The sequence below is a fragment of the Formica exsecta genome, unplaced genomic scaffold (assembly GCF_003651465.1).
Source record: "Formica exsecta isolate Colony F162 unplaced genomic scaffold, ASM365146v1 scaffold458, whole genome shotgun sequence".
Taxonomy (NCBI): Eukaryota; Metazoa; Arthropoda; class Insecta; order Hymenoptera; family Formicidae; genus Formica; species Formica exsecta.
Window position 1 is genome coordinate 302,694 of NW_021851814.1, and position 22,097 is coordinate 324,790.

At 37.3% G+C, this 22,097-nt stretch overlaps 6 protein-coding genes across 6 annotated transcripts; 1 reads left to right on the top strand and 5 right to left on the bottom strand.

Annotated features, from left to right (window-relative positions):
* Positions 1–20: 20 nt before the first annotated feature.
* Positions 21–1,772, bottom strand: LOC115240978. Its single transcript, XM_029816463.1, has 3 exons — positions 862–1,772; positions 475–792; positions 21–333 (listed from the first exon to the last, which is right to left on the bottom strand). Exons 1-3 carry the CDS (start codon positions 1,295–1,297, stop codon positions 101–103), a joined length of 987 nt encoding a protein of 328 aa, XP_029672323.1. The 5' UTR covers positions 1,298–1,772; the 3' UTR covers positions 21–100.
* A 299-nt stretch (positions 1,773–2,071) lies between these two features.
* Positions 2,072–3,844, bottom strand: LOC115240979 (28S ribosomal protein S34, mitochondrial). The gene is made up of 2 exons (XM_029816464.1): positions 3,435–3,844; positions 2,072–3,351 (listed from the first exon to the last, which is right to left on the bottom strand). Exons 1-2 carry the CDS (start codon positions 3,618–3,620, stop codon positions 2,947–2,949), a joined length of 591 nt encoding a protein of 196 aa, XP_029672324.1. The 5' UTR covers positions 3,621–3,844; the 3' UTR covers positions 2,072–2,946.
* Positions 2,134–2,738, top strand: LOC115240984 (IQ domain-containing protein K-like). Its single transcript, XM_029816468.1, has 3 exons — positions 2,134–2,258; positions 2,360–2,496; positions 2,564–2,738. Exons 1-3 carry the CDS (start codon positions 2,145–2,147, stop codon positions 2,703–2,705), a joined length of 393 nt encoding a protein of 130 aa, XP_029672328.1. The 5' UTR covers positions 2,134–2,144; the 3' UTR covers positions 2,706–2,738.
* An 860-nt stretch (positions 3,845–4,704) lies between the features above and the next one.
* Positions 4,705–11,079, bottom strand: LOC115240972. Its single transcript, XM_029816458.1, has 7 exons — positions 9,926–11,079; positions 9,624–9,794; positions 8,230–9,384; positions 6,894–7,625; positions 6,454–6,619; positions 5,591–5,948; positions 4,705–5,248 (listed from the first exon to the last, which is right to left on the bottom strand). The coding sequence occupies exons 1-7, from the start codon at positions 10,190–10,192 to the stop codon at positions 4,891–4,893; spliced, it is 3,207 nt and encodes a 1,068-aa protein (XP_029672318.1). The 5' UTR covers positions 10,193–11,079; the 3' UTR covers positions 4,705–4,890.
* A 4,218-nt stretch (positions 11,080–15,297) lies between these two features.
* LOC115240983 lies at positions 15,298–17,285 on the bottom strand. The gene is made up of 3 exons (XM_029816467.1): positions 16,959–17,285; positions 15,879–16,085; positions 15,298–15,493 (listed from the first exon to the last, which is right to left on the bottom strand). The coding sequence occupies exons 1-3, from the start codon at positions 16,968–16,970 to the stop codon at positions 15,401–15,403; spliced, it is 312 nt and encodes a 103-aa protein (XP_029672327.1). The 5' UTR covers positions 16,971–17,285; the 3' UTR covers positions 15,298–15,400.
* A 1,556-nt stretch (positions 17,286–18,841) lies between these two features.
* Positions 18,842–19,306, bottom strand: LOC115240956 (the record flags this gene model as incomplete). Its single annotated transcript, XM_029816427.1, has 1 exon — positions 18,842–19,306. A coding segment is annotated over one exon (459 nt), but the record flags the coding sequence as incomplete, so codon positions are not given.
* Between the last annotated feature and the right edge of the window lie 2,791 nt (positions 19,307–22,097).

The window sequence follows — 22,097 nt, forward strand, 5'->3', positions numbered from 1 at the left end:
CTCGTTTATTTTAATATGACTGCCTTTATTTTAATATGACGGCAATTTTATAGGATAGTTTTAACAATGATTATACAGTGAGTGATGTTAATATCTGATCTTATGAAACGCGATTTGGCATTTCCCACGCATCCAGCTCGGAGCACAGCTTTAATCCGACCGCAAACAATGCGAGAGACGCGAATACGCTTCTCACGAATGGATCCCTGCTTAGAGCGTACACCATGCAAGCCAGAGAGCACGTGCATACGTCTTCGAAGTAGCTGAAGCCCTTTGTCAGATAATAATGATCTATGACCCGCTGTCGTTCCTTCAATTTGCGCATAAAACGTTCTGCAATACCAAGAAATTTCGATTTATAAAATGTAAAATAATGTATAAGCGATAGATTTCCTTAAGAAGGGGTAAATCAATATTTCTCGGAAAACGATAGTAGTGAAGTTTCCTCTTCTTGAAAATAAACTAACTGCTTGCCTTTCTGCTCTTTTACTAAAGGGCATGTCTCATCGCAAACATCTGCAGTTTCAGGTTTGCGCGAGATGATTCGCTTTACTTTTGCAGGTACTTCTTCTCTAGCTCGTCGTTCAGGCTCTCTTGATGGTCTGGCAGAGTTGTTGCGATCGATTTTCTCATAGACCGCATTCTTGGAAATTTCTTGACGCATCGCTCTCGGCTCCTCCGGAATTTCCTTTGCTATTATGGCGGGCAGAGACTCCTGCAATTCCTCCTCGATAAATTTTTCGTGGTCAGTAATGCCGTCTTCGCCATATTCTACACGCTTCTCGGGTTCAACTAGAATTACGTTTGAAATTAGTGTGTCAATCGAAGTTCTAAATAAGAAAATTAATTACTCTTAATTACAATACTCTTCTAGTTCCTGTGGCAATTCTAATTCGATTTTTGCAATTGCTGGCCGCTCAATTTCATCTTCGATAATTTCAGGTTTTTCAACCGATATCTCTTTTACGGAGTCCGCTACAGTTGTTTCAGTAACTAATTCCTTCTCTTTGATTAAATCGATTTTTTCTTCATCATGATCTGCTATCCTTTCCATCGGGATGGCAACTTGTTCCTGAATGATCGCGATTTCTTGGACCTCTTCTTCAACCAAATCGATTTTCTCGTCATGATCCGTTATCCTTTCCATCGGGATGGCAGCTTGTTCCTCAATGATCGCGATTTTTTGGACCTCTTCTTCAACCAAATCGATTTTCTCGTCATGATCCGCTATCCTTTCCGTCAATTCCTGGACAACTGTTTCTTCTGGGATAGGGGTTACTTCGACGATATCTTCCATCACTTTTGATGGTATCTCCTCAATTTTTTCAGGGTAATCGATTGGTTTTTTATGAATTACGTCAATCACCTCTTCTTCTATTTCTCTGAACTCTTCGGTAACATCCGGTGAAAGTAGTGGGTACACATCGTTTTTCTGCGGAGAAATTTCATCTGGCAGCAAAGGCTCTTTCTGTACAATTTTTTTTTCCTGGATAACTGTTTCTTCTGGGATAGGGGTTATTTCGACGATATCTTTTATTACTTTTGATGGTATCTCCTCAATTTTTTCATGATAATCGATTGGTTTTTTATGAACTACGTCGATCACCTCTTCTTGTATTTCTCTGAATTCTTGGGTAACATCCGGTGGAAATAATGGGTATACATCGTTTTTTTGTGGAAAAATTCCATCTGACAGCCAAGGCTCTTTCTCGACTATTTTATAAAGATAAGAATAGAAACATTTTTTTTTTCAAAAATACTGGTTAATAACACGTTGGTTTTAAAACATTCTATAAAGTGATGTACTTTTTGCACGAAGGTATTTCTTCACTTTAGGACAAGTTGGAGGGCACTCATTTCTTATAGATTCACTGGACATTTAGAAATTAGATATAATGCCTTGTTTCTGTATTATATTACATCTTTATATATGAGACAAATTTATTATTTTATGATAAAATTAGAGTGAAATATGATACACAGAATTTTGATTTTCTATTCTTTAACATTGTCTATTCGCTTCTCTTATTACTTATTTTATAAGGTTGACAAGCAAATTTTACACTCTATATAATGGTTTGCAATTGATTTGTATCTATATTCGCTTTATAGATTTACAAAGTTTTTGACAAGCGAACGGAACGATGAATTCATCCCGCGAAAGCGTTCCAGATTACTTAAACAACAATATATTTCCAACTTTATTAAACGCAATGGAGGAGATGTTACTTGAAGCTGATCGTCGAAATGCTCTAGAAGTATATTATTTTCTAGATAATTGTATCGCATTGATTGTGTTTCTACAATCAATGCGCAAAATATATCTTACAATGAGAAAAAAATGTACTATGCTTTACAGACACATAAATGCTCTTTCAATGGATTGGATTATCTCGCAGAAATCCTTTGGAATCGTAACTCGCATCATCCAAGTAGATTGTGTACTTGGCTGAATGTGTTTGACATACCGCAATTTAAACTTTGGCTAAAATCACAGTAAGAAAAGAAAACATATTGCTATATAATACTTTTATGAAATTATTTTTTAAAAATTATTTTCTAGTCCTAGGCCAATTTATCCAAAATCATGGCTATGGAGTAAAGAAGATGCAGCCTTACACATACAGAGATATGTTCGTGGTTGGCTCATTAGAAAGAGAGTGGATGTTGAGGAGATGCGCCAATTTTGGAAGGTATCAGTATGATTGAATGCAAGGAATTAAAATATATAATGACTGTCATGTAAATTGTAGGTCATCCGTACAGAGAAAATGGACAGTTTTACTCCTGAACTTGACTATACATGTAATAAAGCAGAGCTTTGAAAGTGTTAGACTGATCATTATATTTTTATATTTTCGCTTAAAATAATTTATTGCATCACTTTTCAGAACTTATTTATAAAATATTTATTCTTCTAATTCTATAAAAATTAAATACATGCTCTCACAAAGACGTGACTTCTTCTGACTTTGGGAAAAGAACACTAGACTCGTCCACATTAAAATTCAGCTTCACCGTAGGACTTTCTCCCTCCTCAGCTAATCTGTAATTCTTAACGCTCCCCCCATCAAAGTTATACTTAAGAGGTAATTTTGGTTCCTCGGATACTTTGTCTCCTTTTGCCTTCATCTGACGCATTATGATTTGTGAAAGTAACGGTGGAAGATCCGTCGTTCTAGGCAAGATTTTCTTCTCTGGTACTTTCGCATTCTCAAGATACAAATGCTCCTGATCTTTGGGTATCAATATATAATCAGCCTTGTAAGTCGCAGTATCCAGCTGAACAGGTTTCGGGTTTTTATGACCGCGGAAAACTCTCTCGACCAGTACCATAACTTTACGGTCAATCTAAAATAAGTTATGTCAGAATATTGTGATATAAGCAATATTTTATATTACAATTAACATCGTCATTTTTAATTAATACTTACATGAAGTGCATCGGGTAAGGGCATTGCAGCGACTTTCAGTATCTTCATGTAACAGGGTTCGGGATATCTTTGGAAGCGATTCCTTATCACGAGTCTTCCGACGCCGAAGTTTTTCAAATTTCCCAGAATCTCCCATAAGGGTTTTCCTTTAAAATCTGTCGTGCGACCGATGAGTTTTATAGGCATGGTGTAATCGTTAAATCTGTTTGTCACGAATTTTTCTCTTATCGGTTGACTTGACACATGAAATCACCTTGTCTAAATGGCTTTCAATGTTTTATTATTCTCTATTATTTGTGAGACACGATATTGAGATTAACGTCTATTTCACGAAAATCACATCTAAATTAATATTTCGAGAGAGGTTAGGTTATTGTATTTTTTTTAATCTAAGAAGAGACCACAGATGGCGTTAATAATCGCGAATGTAGCTTCGGGCGTCCTCGGGTATGCTCGGTCATGTTCGTTGTTCCGATTCAAATTTAGTACAACGACGACACGGACAACGGACAACGTACGCACAAGTCGCACAATTAGAGGTACGTTAATTGAGTTTCTAGATGATAAAAAAGCTGCTCGAGAAGCATATTCTAATACCATATATGTCTTGAAATATCTTTGTGCTATCTGTAATGTTTGAATTTCGATAATCGACGAAAAATAATAGTATAATTTATCGCGAAACCCCAGACATTGTAAAGTAGCGGAAGTTGAATTTTGCACGAAGAAAAATGGTTACTTATCTTGTACTTAAAATCTCTTGAGATGTTTATTTATTTTTACAACGATTAATCGCAGAATTATTAATTGTAAAGTTTTGTAGATGGTTTTTGGTAAAGATCGAAATTTCACACCAAGAGACGCTCGTCAGGATAGAAAAGGACAAGAATACACAGGTGTGTATGTGTAAGAGTTATTTATTTATATTAAACTGAGATAAATATATATAAGACATTGCAAAGAAAATGCATTACTCGACGATCCGAACACTCGAATCATATTTCGCAAATTATATGCGTGTATTGTTAATCGGCAAAAACATAACTTACACACGCAATCTAATATATAAACTTATGTATTATGTACAATAAGTTAGACATTTAAATAGAAGAAAATGCTTAACCTAAACGAATAGAGGCACAAGTTACTTGAATAGTGAATATATATATATATATATCTTTCTCTGTCTTAATAAAATGGCCGTTCTTAATAAAATTTGCTTACAGAAATAAAATTCACATTTCAATATAAATATATATAATATGTATATAAATATATATCTTTCTTTTCTCTTTCTCGCAATTAAAATGTCCCGAGATGTCCCGAGATTGAAATCACTGTTAAAATTTTATCAGATGATAAAGATTGTTCGATTCCGCGAAAGTTGAGATTCTATTAAGTTTTTTATACATAATAGAGAATATATATGACTCATTATTGATCAGATATTTCTTTTTCAGTAATCCACGATCTGGCGGATATAGTCGAGATAATGGGAAACGCGCGTGTAAACGCCGGGTACGCCGGCCTGGCCGCAGCCGATGCCCCAGGAAACCACTCCGGCTAATTGCCAGCGGCCGTGACGCTCGCAGACCATCGGACCGCCCCCGTCGCCCTTGCAAGCGTCTTTGCCCTCCTCGCCGCCGGCGCAAATGAAGCCCGGATGCAGATTGAAACTGGGTCCGAGCCGCGTCCGTCTCATCTGTTGCTGGCAGACGTGATTGCTGACAACAGGTACGTCCACCTCCTTCAATATGTTTTGATACTTGCCGTAATCGCCGAAGGCGTCTTTACCCCATCCGGTGGTCCAGCATCTATCACATGTCATGATTATTTGTTAAATTTGAATGAAGACGAGCTACATTTATTTATAAAGATATCGCTGAGAAAAAGAATATAGAATATCCTATAGATTTACCGACAAAAATACTTTATATTTATATTTTATATATTTTGCAATTATTTTTATCTTTAAATACTAGTCTCTTATGAAATCTTTTTTCCACTATAGTGTGTGATAAATTATTTTGCTAGCAAATCTAGAAAATTATAAAAGTTTGAATTCATCAATTTTTAATTTTTAATTCGCGATGATAATAATTATTTTTACACTATTTGCTGTTGCGTTTTATAAATTAGGTGAGAGGGAGACGTACCTTGCTCCTGTAAAATCGTCAAGTTTGTCCGGTAGACAGGCCGCACTAATGTGAGGATTCTTTCCGAAATCAACGTCGTGGTCTAGTTTAAGAATGGCGAGGTCGTTTGCGAGAGTACCGGCATAAAATTCAGGATGCACGAAAACGCTGACGATGTCGCGTTCGATGTAGGGGTAGAATTCGACATCGTGATTCACATCCCATTCGCCCAATCGTGCGCGAAGATCACGACCGGCGTGAGTTTTCACGCAATGAGCAGCGGTGATGATGTGACGCGACGAGATCAATGTACCTCCGCAGACATAGACGCTTTCGGTAGGATCCTTTTTCAGGATGGCAACTTGCCACGGGTATTCACCTAAATTAAGAAAACATTTCATATAATAGAATAACATTTACAATTAAATATTATTTAACGTTACAATAACATTAAAAATTTAACATCTTTAATATTGTATATTTGAAATATTTGAAATATAATATTATACACACAAATTAATATTTTAACTAAAGAAATATAAAATGTGTCGGATATTTAAAACATTTAAAAAGTTAATATTTTTGAAATTAAATACAATATAATTTTTAATTTAAATATAAAATAATAATAGCTGTTTTTTTTTAAATATTTATTATTAAACTAGGTCAACACATATCTATTAGAAACCAACGATCAACAAATAATAATATTAGTTAAACGTTCGCTATTGTTGAGAAAAAAAGAAAGATAATAACTTTCCATATCTGATCCAATAATTCTAAAATATATTTTCCAAAATGTCTTTAACTTATATTGTCGATACTCATTGTCAGTCTCTTTTCTAGTAAATATCATTGAATAAATCGCATTAGGAATCACGTACCGAATTCAGAATCTCCATCGACGTAGACCGGGGTCTTGATGCGGCCATTGATGCCTTGTGTGTTCCTAACTCCGCATTGACCGGGTTGCGGGCGTGCTCCTATTATGTGCGATTTCTCGCAGCAGACGTGATGAGAACCGCAAACTGGCGGACGTCCGTATCGTCTCTGCGGATAGAAACAGATCAATTAATCGATCTCGCGACGAATCGGAGCCTCAACGACGCACGTATTTTACTTATCGTGTGTGTTCTCGATTTTTATCTGTACTATACATTGCCGGTTGACGCTCAGTTTGACAGTCTCGCGTTCGTAAGTTCGCAGAGTCGTTATCACCGTGGTCCTCTGTCATCCGCCGACAGCCTAATCACTTACGGAGCGGCTCTATCACCTATTACCAACCGATTAAATCTGTTGAGCCGAACTGGCAGACGGTCCTTACCTCCGACCTCGTTTCGTTAAACGCACTGCGTTTCCTTCTGTCCGAGAAGGTAATCTTCCCGCTCGTCTGTCGTTCATCGGTCGGTCCTCGCGAAGAATCCTTCGTCGAGGACTGTTCACCCTTCGCGTTTCTCACGCGAGCGTTCCTATAGTAATCATCCGCGTAATCGTCCGAAGAATCGTAATCATCATAATCGTCATTATCGTCTTTATTGTAGGAAGGATAATATCCGCCGTGGTAGTGAGGCTTGTGATACGTCGGATAGTGATCGCTGTAGTGATGATGAACGCCGTGCGACGGATAGAACGGAGGTCTCGACGGATAATGATAGATCGGTTTCTCGTGATGCGTGTGATAATGGGGAGCGTAAGCCGCATCGTATCCACCGTAATGCCCGCCGTACAGGCCGTGCTTCTTGTAAGCCAGCAGATGGCCCAGTTTGTGAACAAGTCCTGGATTGGGTGTCACGTGAAGATTTACGTATGGCTTAACGACCTTCTCGCCATACTCGTCTTTGGTAACTTGCACCGCTACGAGCGGATTCACGGAAACCGGACCTAGATTTATGCCTTGTCCACCAATTGGACCATAGCCTGGCGTATACCCCGGAATTCCCAGAGGATAACCAGGATGGGGCGCGATCGGACCACCGGTCTGCGGTAGGCCGAAACTGACGCCCCAGGTCGGCTTCACGTTCAGTTTTGAGGTGTCCAGATTGTCCACCGTCAGTCTCTGCAACGAGAGAGAGTCGAACAAATTCACGTGGAGAACCGTAGAGTAGTCTCCCTCTCTCGTTTTTTTTTTTTTTTTTTTTTTTTTTTTTTTTTGTTTTTTTTTTTTTTCGGGAGGATTAGTCACGTCGAGATTATAGGCCAGCTAGACTTTCTCGCTGCTTTTCGCTCCCCTCGCTCGCGCTTTGTTAGAAGTGTTTGTTTGACCCAGATCACACATCACGAGTTTCAATGTCCTTTGTTACGGCGACTTCTAAATCTATTGTTTTTAATTCGTCTAATTGCATGGTTGCATCTAGGACGAATCGACTGACTGACATGAGCGTGTCAAACTTGAGTGATGTGTTAGAAGAATGTAACGCTTATATATAATAGCATGCATTCTACATGTCTGATAATTTAATCAATATACGAGTCGAGCTTTCGATGTGATTCAATCAATTAATTTTGTTCAAATTTAATTTCAATTGATTTTAATAATATCTTAATCGAAATATATTATAGAATCGAGATTTAATAATTTACACTTATTTAAAATAATCGATTGCCACATCGTCTGCTCGAAACTTGCATGAAAAGCGAGAGAGAAATTCGAATCGACTTACTTCTTGTATCTCTTGCTTGTCGTCCTTCTTGATAACGCTCTTGACATCTCTGCGATTTCGCTTTGTAACTTTCGTCTCGGCCGCTTCCTTCGTCCACTCGTTTTTCGCCTGTTCGATCTGCTCGGTCTCGTTTACTCCCTTGGGCACTCGAACGACGCTCATGGTGCCGTTTCCATCGGTGATCACCACTTCGACAGTTTCGGCTTCGATGTCCTTGTCAAGATTGCGCGGATCAATTGCCAGGTAGAGATCGTCCTTGCGGCCCACGTGATTGATCGTGGAGCATTGATCGTACGGTACGCACACGCAATCGTCATAGGATGTGGCACCGTAGTTGCTATCGGCGCCATTGTTGAACTGATAATCGCCGTTATCCGGGAGATTACCGTTTCCCGGGAACTGATTATTGGAGCCGTATTGTCCAATGGAACCGCCGAACTGCTTTGGCTTTTCGTAAACGGGATAACGATCGGCGTAGCCCTTCGCGGAGGAGACGGACGGACCGCTGTTGCTCGTGGGCGTTTTGATCTTGAACGCTTTTTTGTAATCATCAAAATCGTTGAATGTGGTGCCGTAAGTACCGCCGTTTCCGTAACCGTAGTTGCCGAGTCCGTTACCACCGAGTCCGTTACCACCGAATCCGTTACCGCCGAGTCCGTTTCCACCGAGCGTAAGAGACGGGATTGCGACGGGATTGGGCGCGATGCCAGACTTTATATCGTCTCCGTGATGATAATGATGGTGAACGTGTTGCTGAACGGCCGAGGAGCCCGATTGATGCAGGACTACCTGTTTCTTATCGATAAACTTGTCCTCGAAATCAGGTTCAATATCGACGCCGGGCTCGTATATAGGTTTAGACACGTATGGGGGAGGGAAACCGGGTTTCTTATATCCAGGGTAAGGTCCGACGAAGCCGGGTGGTGGTCTACCAAACGTCGGTCCTGGTCCAGGATAAACGTTAGGTCCCAGCGGAGAGCCGAAACTCGGAGGCAGTGACACGGGTTTCGCGGGACCATAAGGTCGTTTGACGGGTATAGCCGGAAGTGGACGGCCCACCGGTTTAATTGTCACCGGTTGAGCGTAAATGACATCGTGCGGATAAATGTCGCGATGAGGGGAATAATAAGGACGTCGTCCTTCCGTATCCTCGCACTGTAAAAAAAAATTGATATAAATTGTTAGAAGCAGATTTGAGTCGCATAAAAATCAGAATTTAATATATATCATAATTTTCGAAAACTTTAAGAATCTGTCGATATGTAATTTTAATCCGAAAAAAAGAGAGAAAAGGCATTTTGGATATTAATTATATTTTTATTTTTTTGCCTCTATTTTTTTTATATTCTATTATTATATATATTTATAAAAAGCGCTATTTGACGCATACTCACGTTCATCAGACCGAGAGAGCAGAGTTTGTCCCTGATGTAAGTACGTGCGATGGTATCGTTGCCAAGTTGAAGAGCATTTTTTACTTCAGGATCAGAGTAGATCTCTTCGTAACCCTCGAGATTGCGACCCTGCCGATTGGATACGAGAATGTTGTCGATTACAGATTCGATCTGTAATTAAGCAACATCTTAGGAATATTCGTTCTTCTAAAGTTAAATGCAAAACTTGATATCTTCAAAATTTAATTTTAATTTTAATCACGTTTTAATGTTTAATATTGAAAGTACTATATGATCCTTACCGATTGTTCACTGAGAACCTCGGCGACTCCGCTGGCGCCTGATTGAATATTCGCGTTGTATACCAACGATTGTTGCGATTCCTTCTGTTGCGTATCAGTAGCGTCGAACGTGACAGGATGATATTTCTCTTGTTCCTCGTTCGAGACTTGAATCTTCCACGGTTGCCATTGTACTTGCGACGAGTCACTCGGCGTTTCATATACTTGAGTACAAAGTGCTTGGTTTGCTATTGCCAAGCAAGCTATCAGGATGAACTGCGCTCTCATCCTGTAATAAACATCGAGAAAGACTTAGTTTTATATTGAATTTTTTAATCTCGCGATCACTAATAGATGAAGCTCTTTTTTTTAACGATCTTATTATAATCCATCAACTTGATCAAATTTATTACACATTAAATTCTATTACATTATTTTTTTATTCTTGTTTATAGTTTATATCGCAAAAATTTATTTTTCGATATTTTATATCTCATAATCTATATTATTTTAATTTTATTTAACGTACTTATCTTTTTATTACATTAGTTTTTCATTATTATTTAATCTATTATTTTAATTTTTAAGACAAAGCCCTTCGCGATTTTCTATTCTCCAATAATCATGAGAATCTCTCAACAATTTCTCCGCGCGAATGCCAGCTGCGAATCCACGTGAAAGTATATCTCACCTTTCTCCGTTTGGTTTTATTGTTCATCGCGACCGCGATAAAGCTCGATATATCTCGGGTCAATATCGGATTCATGTGAAAAAGACACGTTTTTAACATATAATTATCCATCTAAAATTTTAATCTACTTTTACTTCAAAATCTTTCGATATCTATCATTGTTCGTAAAGATAAGTTTTTTTGTTTACTAGAGTAACATTCTTACTCATCCACGTGTAGACAGCAGTTTCCGGTAACGGTACCGTACCGGCTAAAGCTGTCTTGCTCGTGAAGACGCGTGTAATTACACGGATGGGACCAACGAAAGCGAGAGGAAGTTGGGTGAAAGTCGTTTAACCGGTTCGTACAATCGTGACGTTTCTTGCCGGCGCCGGGCACATCTCTCCTCGGATATATTTCATTCGTTCCGAAATCACTTTGTGGACATGGGGAAAGCAGTTGCGTAACGAATGCAGCGTGATGTTCATGATTTGAATTTTAAATGAAAAAAAAAAAAAAACGAAAAAAACAATCTAACGTTTGCAACATCTAACATCTTTATGATTGATTGATATGCGGACTTTAAAGAGGAACCGCCGTATTTAGTAAAGATATACATAATACGGTTGTGACGCATCTTTTGTTTACCGCCTACGACAGTGAAAGTGGTTACGTGTTATGTACACGCGGACACTTCTAATTTTTTACTTTCCACTTGCCTTGACATCTTGTTAAAGTGCCGATATCGATATTTTTTGACATTCGTGTAATGAAACTTCCTCCAGTCGCGAATGATGCAGTTTTTTTTTATTACCGTTCCTCAATGCTTACAAATCAATTATTTTAAAGTAGGTCGAGACACAATAGAAAAACCATTATATCGTGTCATTAAAAATTGGATAACTGTTTGAAATTTTTAGTATTTTTTTATCATGAATGAAGAAATATTAAAATTTTTAAATTAATTTTATTCAGAAATAATTTGCTGTTACATTTTTATTGGAGTTAAATTATATTTTTTTATCTTGATTGTGTAACTTTTTTTGAAAATAAAATACAATATCTACAAAGTGCAAGAAATGCTTAAATTTACAGGTAAAAACAATACCTAAAAGTTTTGTATATTTTTTCTTTCTTTTCTAATTCTGCTGATTCAATCAATAATTGATTATAAATATTGAGATTTTGTTAAATATTCATACAAAGCAAAATGTAAGGATAATTTGCATTTAATTTTCATACAATAGTGGGTCAGATATGCTTGATAAATCCGCGAATCTGAATAAGGACGAAGCAGAGGCGGCATATTTAAATGGGAGAAAGTTTTTGTATAGAGATGGAGCGATGCGTAGGCGATGCCTTTTCACTCCTATTTTCAACAAAGTACGCATATTTTATATGTTATGAGATATATATATATATATACATATATATGCCTAGTGTTAAGAAAAATCGGAGAAATCACTCGGTAATCAATAAAAATATTACTTATTTTTGTCAAGCGCAAAAAAATATTCTCTCTGAAAAACAATGGTATTTCTGCTAGATTATATAACAAACAGCTCTACTTTTTTTACATTTTACATTTACATTACATTTACATTCGTAATTAAAAACATATCATTGCAATTTCGAAAATTTGTCTGTCATATTAAAATAATTACTTGTTTTATTTATATTGTTAAATACTTGTTATATATTACAATTATTTTTTTTTACTGTTATATATCCGATTACAATATTGTTGCAGAATTAATTTTACATCTAATAGAAAACAATTCATAAACATTAATTTGAATGTGTACGTACAATAAAAAATTTATCGTTTGTTAATGTTTATTCTCAAATGCGCTGTGCACTTTCAAAAATATTTAATTATTTATTTATATATATTTTAAAAATATGTTACCCTCTTCTTGTAGAGAGAAAAAAAAGCAAAACAAAAGATAATCTATTATTTATACTATTTATAAAATATCAAAACGATTTATTGCGTTAATTACTTGATAATACACACCTGACTGTTGTCTTCGGATGCACTCGCGATAAACTGATTTTCTCGAGCGGCTCGCGATCACGTCTTATACTCGGACTCTCGCTCTCTAACCGAACACTTTCTCCCTGCACGACGTCGTCGTCTGTGCTTTTACCGAAGTCGCCTCGAATCTTATATACACGTCCCTTTCGGAGATGCTGGGCCACCGCTCAAACTATCGGTGGGGTACATTCATGAGTCATTTCACAGACGGACATCCGTCTTCGTGATGCTTCTTTAGCAAACGATAAAGCAAAGGAAACTTTGAAAAAATGTCCATTGAGCAATGCAATGTGTGCCCAGAGTGTCATACTTACTTTTTTATTGCATAGGCATTAAAAGTTTATTGCATTTTATATACACACATATGTATGCCGTTTTTTGTTTACAATATATAATACCGTATTTCTCGATCCATATAAAAGCGAACAATATGCCAGTATGCATGAAACTGTGGTTCTTGTTATAATTGGTATTCTCTTGATAATATTTAAAATATTTATCGGAAAAATGTACGGAGAGGAAAAAAACACAATAAACTCTCCAATGTGGTATAGTTTACAACAGGGCTTTAGAAGGTATTTATATGTATAGCTGGATAACCCATTAATCCTGTATTGTGAAAAAGTAAAACAATGGTATATTTTGCATGCTTTCCATTAAACACATTTTAATTTAATCTTTACAACATAGAATAAAATTTTTATCAATTTTTAATAAAATCTCGGATATATTTAAATAATTTAGAGAAATGAATATACTTAATTATTTCAATTTGCGCCAATTAATAATGTCAATAATTGTTTCATATTTATAATATAGCGAGATATAATATGTATATCACATAAACAACAATTATGAGCGAAGATATTTACGATAATTATTTCTCATCTCTAAATCTTTCATAATTAATGATAAAATAATTAATGAGATTCGAATACAAATTTTTCTATTTAAATTTGTTCGATCTTTACCAAGTTGCTTTCTTTTGAAACCAAGGAGCGGGCTTGAAAAATTCCCATCGGATACAAAAAAGTAGATTTACATGGTCTTTCTAAATCGATTTATCGCATCATTCGTGGAGAACGCGGGTTTGATCTTCTTCGTGGATCCGGCGTTACGTAAGAAACAGGAACAACTCAATACAAATGCAATACTGTTTTTGTCTGATATTTAATACACGCTGTATTCGGTGAATGAACGAAATGATCTTACGTCACATTTGGGGTTTTTCGTCAATAAAGTTATGTAAAATTTATCACCTCGCTTTCATCTCACCGAAACCATTTTGAAGACAAATAATAATAAATGTATGTGTCTAGGATTTATTTATAGAGGAAACTTTGATACTATAATGTCGTAACAAGCGTATACTACGAAGACGATTTATATTTCGTAAATTCATGGTTGTTAGCCTAAATTGTTTTTATGGTAATTTACAGGGGCATTAATATTAATTTTTTCAATCGAATTCGTAACTAGATTTTTGTCATTTTTCACGGAATCTTCTTGCAATCGCTCGCTTCGGTTCTTCGAAATAAATCGAGCGTACCGAAGAAACGTACCTGTCCGGATACTTTCTTCTCGTCAAGCGCATCGACCTTGACTCCTTGGATCATCATGCTTGACGTAGGATAGTAATTTTCACTCTCAGTCAACCACGCGGTAGAAAGTGAAGAGGCGTACTTTCGAAGGGACGATGCCTCGCGTTGGGAGAAAATAAAAATTATATTACTCTCATTAATCGAAACGCGATTACGATATTTTAGGATAAAAAAAAGGCTGTTATCGAGGCTTAATTTACGCATCGTACGGTCAGGTTGTCTACATTTCGTGAATTGTTATGCTCTCAGGATCCGGGAGAAAGTATTCGAGCGCGAGTATATTCCAAGGGTCGATCGCGCATTAGTGAACTTTTCCTTCTGCTTTTCGCCGTTTCGGGTCTCCCGGGAGTTTTTCCAGCCCGATCGAATCCCGTAGTTTCTCGCCGCGAGACGAAGTTTGCAATTTCGCGATTTCGTTAGAACCGCGCGTGAGAATTTTCAATTTTCACCACGCCGGCTTCTCCCGCGGGAGAATTATTCAGAGCGGAAACTAACAATAAAACCTTTAAGGAGTCTTCTCTTTCCCATCACGTATCGGTGATCAACGATGCCTCCGCCGCCGATTTCCTTTCACGCGCCACACACGCCTAGCGTATTACGTAACAGGGATTTTCCGCAGCCTTTCGTAACACTGGGAATTTCGCGTCGCGGATCACACGCCGCGTTAAGCCGCGCGTGAATTCTCTTGACCTAATTCAGGTATTCTTATGCGTTTTCTATTGCGCCGGAATGTAAATGGATTCGATACGGCGTCAACGACGCAAACGATAACGTCACGTAACGTATATAGCATGATTTAAGAATATCGAAAGATTCCTTCTCGAAAATATTGTGTAAAATATAAACGTAAATTTCCCAGAATGTACACAAATTTCTTAAAGGCCGAGCCGATTGAGAAAAGAATTCTTAGTAAATACGTTCTCTTAGATGGACACGAGGAATGACGACTAGCTACGATTAGTAAAGCCTTATTCGAGATTATTGAAGAAGGGAGGGCGGGGAGAGAGGGAGAGATATGGGGAAAATGAACACAGCAACTTTCATCAAGTTCTTTTTTTTTTTTTTGCGTGGATGAGGTTACACGATAGACGATGATTATCGATGAGGAGACAAGCTGCGAGCCGTTACACAAACTTTCACATGGGCTTCACTGATGTCGACGGCTACCGGCCCGATGATTTTTTCGGTCAGTAGGTAATATGGTATCCATGCTGTTCGATCGAGTAACTCGATGGGATCTCGGCGATCGGCGCGGAATAAGCGTAGGCGTACGGTGATATCTATAATGATAACGAAGAATAATAACAGAATGAACGGTCGTTGATTTCGATTTTTCGAGAGAGCATTTTTAAATTTTCGTATAATGACAAGATCTCGAAATCTGTAAAAATGAGGGTTGAAATTAAAATTTCAAATGTGCATAAATTTTCTGGAATTTTAAATAGCGAATGTATAATTTTTAAATGTAAATTTCCGAGCGTTTGATTTTTAAATTGAAGCTATCTGTAAAACTACCTCTGATTCTCCACGGGAGGGGGGAGGGGGGGAGGTGTGGTTTCAGGTCGCTATGAAAAATTAAACATTTTTTTACCCCGTAAATTGATTTTTAAATATTTAACGGGATGCAATGCGGAGAGAATTTGCGCTCCAACTTTCCATACTCACCTGCGATAAAACGGGGGCGGTGTACGCGATCCGGGAGATCGGCGCGATGACAGGCGCGGGGATCGGGGCGACGAGCGGCGCGAGCTTGGTGGTCGACGCCGGGGTTTTTAGCTCGGAGACCAGGGTGAGCGTAGGCGCGAGAGCCGGTTTCGGGGCTGGTGCTGGCGCGGACCACGCCACACCGAGAATGCCGACGACGACGAGAATCTGCAAATAATGGTATAATCGTTTCGAGAGAACTCGCTTCTATTTAAAACTTGGGCACGTCGGGGCAAATTTAAGTAAACCGTGGAAATCGCGCGAAGCAAATAAGTTCTATGTGACGCGAATATCGTCCCCGGCCCTTAACAGAGGATAAGCCAACGCGCGCGCACAATAAACGCTCACTTTCGGTAAACGAGATTATTATATTCAAGCGATTACCGCGATAAATACAGCCGTGAAAGATCACGATATATACAGAGCATTAAAAAAAAAAAAAACCATTCAATATTTATATGGTAGATAGAATACACCATACTGAGTAAAAGAACCTTAGTAAACATGGGTCGGAAGCTCACGTTTCTGAGATATAAACATTTTTTGTATGCTAGCATCATGATTGATTTATTGGCTTCTATGTGTCGCATGCGATGTTTATCTCAGTGTTTATAAACCGAATGTCCTCATTCAATTTCCATACATACTTCATAATAGAAGATTTCACCGGCAATCAGTCAGTTGTCATCAATCGACGATTGCGGATCTTTGCGATTCGCAAGGTGAAGACGCCAAGCGTATATGGAAATGGAAGGAGGACATGTGGAACACCTTCTGTAAATATCGAGATAAAGTAAGTCAATCATGACGCTAACATACAAAAATATTAATATCTTAGAAACGATTGAGCTTTCGACCTATATTTACTAAGGTTTTTTTTTTACTTAATATGGTGTGTCCTATCTATCATACAAATATTGAATGGTTTTTTTTTTGGACATCCTGTATATGAGTCTCTTGCTACAATTTTTAATTAATATTTTCAATTTACAAAATCGTGAAATTTATTATAGATGTGTGTTTCCGAGCGGATTTACTTACGAATCGCAGCATGATGAACTTTGAAGGAAGATTCTGCGCGGATGTACTCGGGAACGGGATGCTCTATGTCAGTGCGCACTCCGGCCTTCGTCTCCTCGTACTTATAGAGGTCTCGGGGGATACCGTAAAAAGTAGACTCGTTCGGTACTACAAAAGTTCCTAACTGCCGTACCGCCGCATTCCTCCTCGGTCTCAGGGACGGATGAGACAGGGATTGCAACGCGGCGCATCCTCACTTTGCGATATATATTGACTCTGCCTACATTATATGCAGTCCTGAATTAGGTACAATTAATGTATGATAGGGAGACTTGAGTTAATGCGGTCTAGAATTAATTATAATGCCGGTGTAATCAAGTTGGAATCGTACAAGAATCTTTCAACATTTTTATAAATCCAAATTAATTAATTAACTAATATAAATTTAATATAAAACTAATAAAACTAATAAAATATAATTAATTAATATAAATTGGCGATAGAGAAAACATATTTTATTGATAAATTGGTCCATTCGATGACGCAGAAATAATTCTAATGTCATCTTGCAAATATAAAAGAGAGACGTTAAAAAAATCTCTTATTTTCTTAACGAAAATTAAAGTGCAGATTTTCTTGGCATTAGGTTCCGTTAAAGATATATAGCGGATAAAACGTACACGGCAATACAGTACATCGATAAGAATAATGCCTCGTCCCGGGAAACGTTTCTTCCATTACCTCTTCCATTTCTATTTCTTTCTATTTCGCGAAACAATCCCGGCGCGAGAGAGAAAGCCCTTCGACTTCGCATTTTTCAATTATCGATCCACCGTAGTCCCTTGGACGCGGCACGTACGTCCTCGCTATAATTCTCTCGCGTCGGTATTTTCTTGGCCGGGATATACGTATCTACCAGTGCGCTCGGTGGCGCGTGTAGAACGGGTGTGATTTAAAGAAAGGGAGACGCAAAAAACTATACGTCGCTCCGTAGACTAGGGATACCGAGGTCATTAGCAATACTCGCGGTTCATTCACCCGAGACCTTGAGGATCCAACCTTCGTGCATATACGCTTCCAGGCAATCGCGCACCGTAATTTATATCGAGGCAGAGATCGATATTGCGCCGTTGAAACGTGACACAAACCCGTTGGCAGGACGATACCGTGTATATTTATACATAATTATGCGCTAACAATTTCAAAAATATCAAGGAAAATCAGTAATATAAAATACAGGTGCAACGATACCGTACGAAAAAAAAGAATAATTTTAGGTATGAACAGAGTAGTGTGTGGATATTGGGGAGAAAATATTGGAGATATTTTGGTGTATCAAATATACACAGTTTAGATGTGAAAATGCATGACAATTTATTAAAAAATTTTTAACAAACGTTGCTCACCGGTCTCTTTCCAAGGCCAAAGACTGCCGGTTTCGACCCGTTTGTCGAGTCACGCGAACGACGAGATTTATCCCGCAAATACACTCGAGACTCTCAGTTTTTGAAAATGATTTGCGAGAACAATGTCATCGCGAAAGGAAATGATGACAGTTTCGAATATTAATTTTTCGATTTTCCGCAAATATATTAAAGGCTGATGATAAAGCTATGGCTCTTTGATTCTAAAGAGCACGATAAAAAAACTGGCAATTTATACTTTAAATTTACGAAACTTAATTTTTCTCATTGATAAATAATAAAAAATATAATTTAAGTAGACTTTTTAATAAAATATATCCAAATAAGATTATAGATATTTATTTTAACAAGATTCTACTGTAAAAAGAATTCTAAAAAAAAGTATTGTAATTATATAAATTTGATCGTGCTCTTTATAATTATTCATGTTTAATACTTTATCCTTGGAATTGATTATGCGTCTTGTTGAACGATATATTGACGTCCTTAATTGATTCCCTGGTATGGTACCTTCTCGCCGAACAGCTGATAATGAGGATATGTCGGAAAGATTGACGGGTCCGCGAAGTATGCTACGTACGGTTTGATGGCTGGCAAAAATTTCGCTGTCACTGGGACCAAGGGATGCGTGTTGTGAACTATACGATGTCCGTGGGTCTCGATCGTCTTCTCAGCGACTAAAGATACCTTTGCCAAGGGTTGCACGATCTCGGCAACTGGTTCTTGCACCGGTGCCACGTCCGTTGGGTATCTCAGCAGCGCGGGTGAAGCTGCGGGTACCAAGGGCAAGGGCGCCGATGCGTGCACCATGTTGTTGCCGTGGGACTCGACAACCTCTTCGGAGACGAGCTTGCCGACAGGCGTGAGAATTATTCCACATTGCACTGTGGCGATGCTTGCCAGCATAGAAATAAATATCTGTGAAAGAAAACGTTCGCCGCAGATATATAAAATCGCGGAATATTTTCGGAAAAATTAAGACAACGCCGGCGTCGATATTTTTATAATTAGTTTTATATTATTAGCCAATCGAGAAATTGTTTTAAAAATGCACAGAATAATATTTGCTAGCTTGAAAACGGAGATTGAATTTAATTGATTAATGATTCTATCTATAAGAAACATATTAAATTTATTTATTAAATATTTATTAAATTTATTTATTTTAATTAGAAAAAGTGAAGTTTGTGTACGTTGTATTTGTTGTAGAGTAGACGAAAAAGTGTTTAATTACATTTACGGAATAGGTACACGATATTTCTCGCAGTTCGCTAACAGCTTTCAACATGCGACTACATGAATTTCTAAGTCTTGTTGAAGGTAGGAATCTGTACCGTAAATGTAAACAAACGCTTTTTCCATGTCTGCTCTATACAAATACAACGTAAACAAACTTTATTTTTCCTTATTTTATAATAGAAAAAGTATTAAAATTATGAAACTTTAATTTGTTATATCTCCTAAATTAATACCGTCCCCCATAAATTTTTTGCGGGGAATTACTCAGAAAAACCTCCCCTACAACATATTTAAGTAGCAATAAAATCAAAAGTGTGTTACCTTTTATACACTTTTACCTATCTTTTTATTATCTTCCTATATATATTTTATTGTCTCTCTCTTGATAATTATCGATTGTTTAAACAATTCAAGTTTAAAAAACACTAGTCTTACCAGTCTAAGCACGACGACGGATTTTCACTACTTTTCGATCAGAACCTGGGACCGATCTGCATGCACGCGGATCTTCGCGTGTTTATATAAGGAAGTAATATCCCCCGGGGTGATCTTCGAAAGAGACCTTCAACTTCAAGATGCGTGCAATTAGAGCTTCACATCCTGCGAATCTAGTTTAACGCGTTAAGAAATATTCAATGCGACAAAGGCATCCACATTCTTGTCTGAAAATATATGTATATATATGTGTAATATATACTCTTATAAAACATAATTCTTGGTTCGCGTAAAATATTAAAGATTCCCGAAATTTCCGAGATATATCTCTCCTTGTATTCTGAAAACTGTATTTTAAGAGAATGTCTTTTAATTTAGTGATTCTCATTCTAAAAATAAGGATAAAAAATGTAATTGTAAATTAATTACAAGAAATTTTAAAAAGAATTCCAATATTAAAATATATACAATTAGATGGAAACTGTGCGAAATAGATTAGCAATATATTGCATTACGAAAATCAAGACATGGATAAAGGATATACGGATTACATTCTTTGCCGCTTGTTGGTTCTGAAAGCGTTAAGCTTTTTGCCATCGTCATGAGTTTGTGGGGTAGTACGCTTGACAGTCGAACAAAGGTGCTACCTCTACGCGATCTCGAGACTTTACTTTTACTCTTCACGTCGCGGTAACAATAAGCACTTACGCCATAGAAGCAAAAAAAGAGTGGTATTAGTACTTCTCAGAGGGACGCATAAAAAGCGCTCGAGCGTAAAATTAAAGCCGAAAACGCGCTTAATCTTGACAATCTCATTTATTCGTTTTTATCATACTAACGATGGCAAATTCGACAAGGAACGATATTGTAATTAAAATGAAAATAATAAAATTCGGAAATAATAAAAATAAAATTAATTGAATTATATTTTAAGAATTATCAAAAAGTGATTAAAAAAGTAGCAAATTTTGTAAATTTTGGGGGGAAACTTTTAAATATCTGTCTTTTCCCTTCATTTAAATAGATGTTTATCAAGAGATTTAATTTTCAATATATTTCAAAATTTTTAATATTATATATATTTTCAGGATTATATATTTTTTAAAGAGTAAACATATAATTCTTTTTTTAATATAAAGCACATGCAGTTTGAATGTACGAAAGTTGATATATTCAATACATGTAGCGCGTGTTAACATAACATATGTATAGATACATCTATAACTTTTCTTCGCAAACGTAGATGCGATATTGAATAATTCGCCTCTGCTCTCTCTTTCTTTCTATCTTTTTCTTCCTCCTTCTCTTCTTTTTCGGGGGGGAAGGGACTTTTTTAAAGCTCTCGTAAAGAATGTAGCGAGTTAGTTTCGTGAAAAGTGCACAGGCGGGTTTATATGTTTCTTGCAAATATATTCAATACGTGACCCGATGGCGCGCGGCAAAGTTTCGCTCGCGATTGTCGAGTGCGAGGGGAATGCAACGGAGCTAAAGCCGAAACTCAAACAACCGTTGATCGCCAAGTCGGTAAACACTTTTCATCGAGTCCTTCCAAATCCTATTTTGAGAAAAGCCTCACGTAAACGGATAGGTAGGTAGATGGACGTACTACGCGGACGTGGCCCGCGCGCGATGTGTGTATCTAAAAAAAAAAAAAAGAAGAAAAGAAAAAAAAACTATATAAGAACGAAATCACCCCGTGATCACGACGCTTCGTGTTTGCCCATCGTCCGTGCGAGTAAAAAGTTGGAACTCTCCGGGATCGGTCGAGCGAGCGAGGAAGAAAGGATCCGCGATCCTCGATAAGCTCGGATAGTACGTGATATGGAGGAATTAATCCCTTAGGCGTGATAGCGTGTGGCATGAGAACGAAATAGATGAAATTTCATAACCGTCAGGAGGGAATGTTTTACGCGACACAACGCTTGTTATTATATTACTCGGCGACTTTTTAAAAAAAAATTTGTTAATATTTATTAATTGTAAGAATATAGAAAGACTCTTGGAAATTACAACCTGTTAAATCTAAAACTCTGAAATATATATATAAATATATATATTACAA

Bases quoted from the DNA above. Each gene is read 5' to 3' on its own strand.
- LOC115240978 (XM_029816463.1), bottom strand. From the start codon at position 1,297: ATGGAAGATATCGTCGAAGTAACCCCTATCCCAGAAGAAACAGTTGTC. The intron at 793-861 runs GTAATTAAGAGT...ACGTAATTCTAG, and splicing joins ACAGGAACTAGAAGAGTATT to TTGAACCCGAGAAGCGTGTA. The intron at 334-474 runs GCAAGCAGTTAG...TTGGTATTGCAG, and splicing joins TTTAGTAAAAGAGCAGAAAG to AACGTTTTATGCGCAAATTG.
- LOC115240984 (XM_029816468.1), top strand. From the start codon at position 2,145: ATGAATTCATCCCGCGAAAGCGTTCCAGATTACTTAAACAACAATATA. The intron at 2,259-2,359 runs GTATATTATTTT...TATGCTTTACAG, and splicing joins ATCGTCGAAATGCTCTAGAA to ACACATAAATGCTCTTTCAA. The intron at 2,497-2,563 runs GTAAGAAAAGAA...ATTATTTTCTAG, and splicing joins AAACTTTGGCTAAAATCACA to TCCTAGGCCAATTTATCCAA.
- LOC115240979 (XM_029816464.1), bottom strand. From the start codon at position 3,620: ATGCCTATAAAACTCATCGGTCGCACGACAGATTTTAAAGGAAAACCC. The intron at 3,352-3,434 runs GTAAGTATTAAT...AACTTATTTTAG, and splicing joins CCTTACCCGATGCACTTCAT to ATTGACCGTAAAGTTATGGT.
- LOC115240972 (XM_029816458.1), bottom strand. From the start codon at position 10,192: ATGAGAGCGCAGTTCATCCTGATAGCTTGCTTGGCAATAGCAAACCAA. The intron at 5,949-6,453 runs GTACGTGATTCC...TTCTTAATTTAG, and splicing joins CGATGGAGATTCTGAATTCG to GTGAATACCCGTGGCAAGTT. The intron at 5,249-5,590 runs GTACGTCTCCCT...GACATGTGATAG, and splicing joins GACGATTTTACAGGAGCAAG to ATGCTGGACCACCGGATGGG.
- LOC115240983 (XM_029816467.1), bottom strand. The intron at 15,494-15,878 runs GTGAGTATGGAA...TTATCATTATAG, and splicing joins CCGCCCCCGTTTTATCGCAG to ATATCACCGTACGCCTACGC.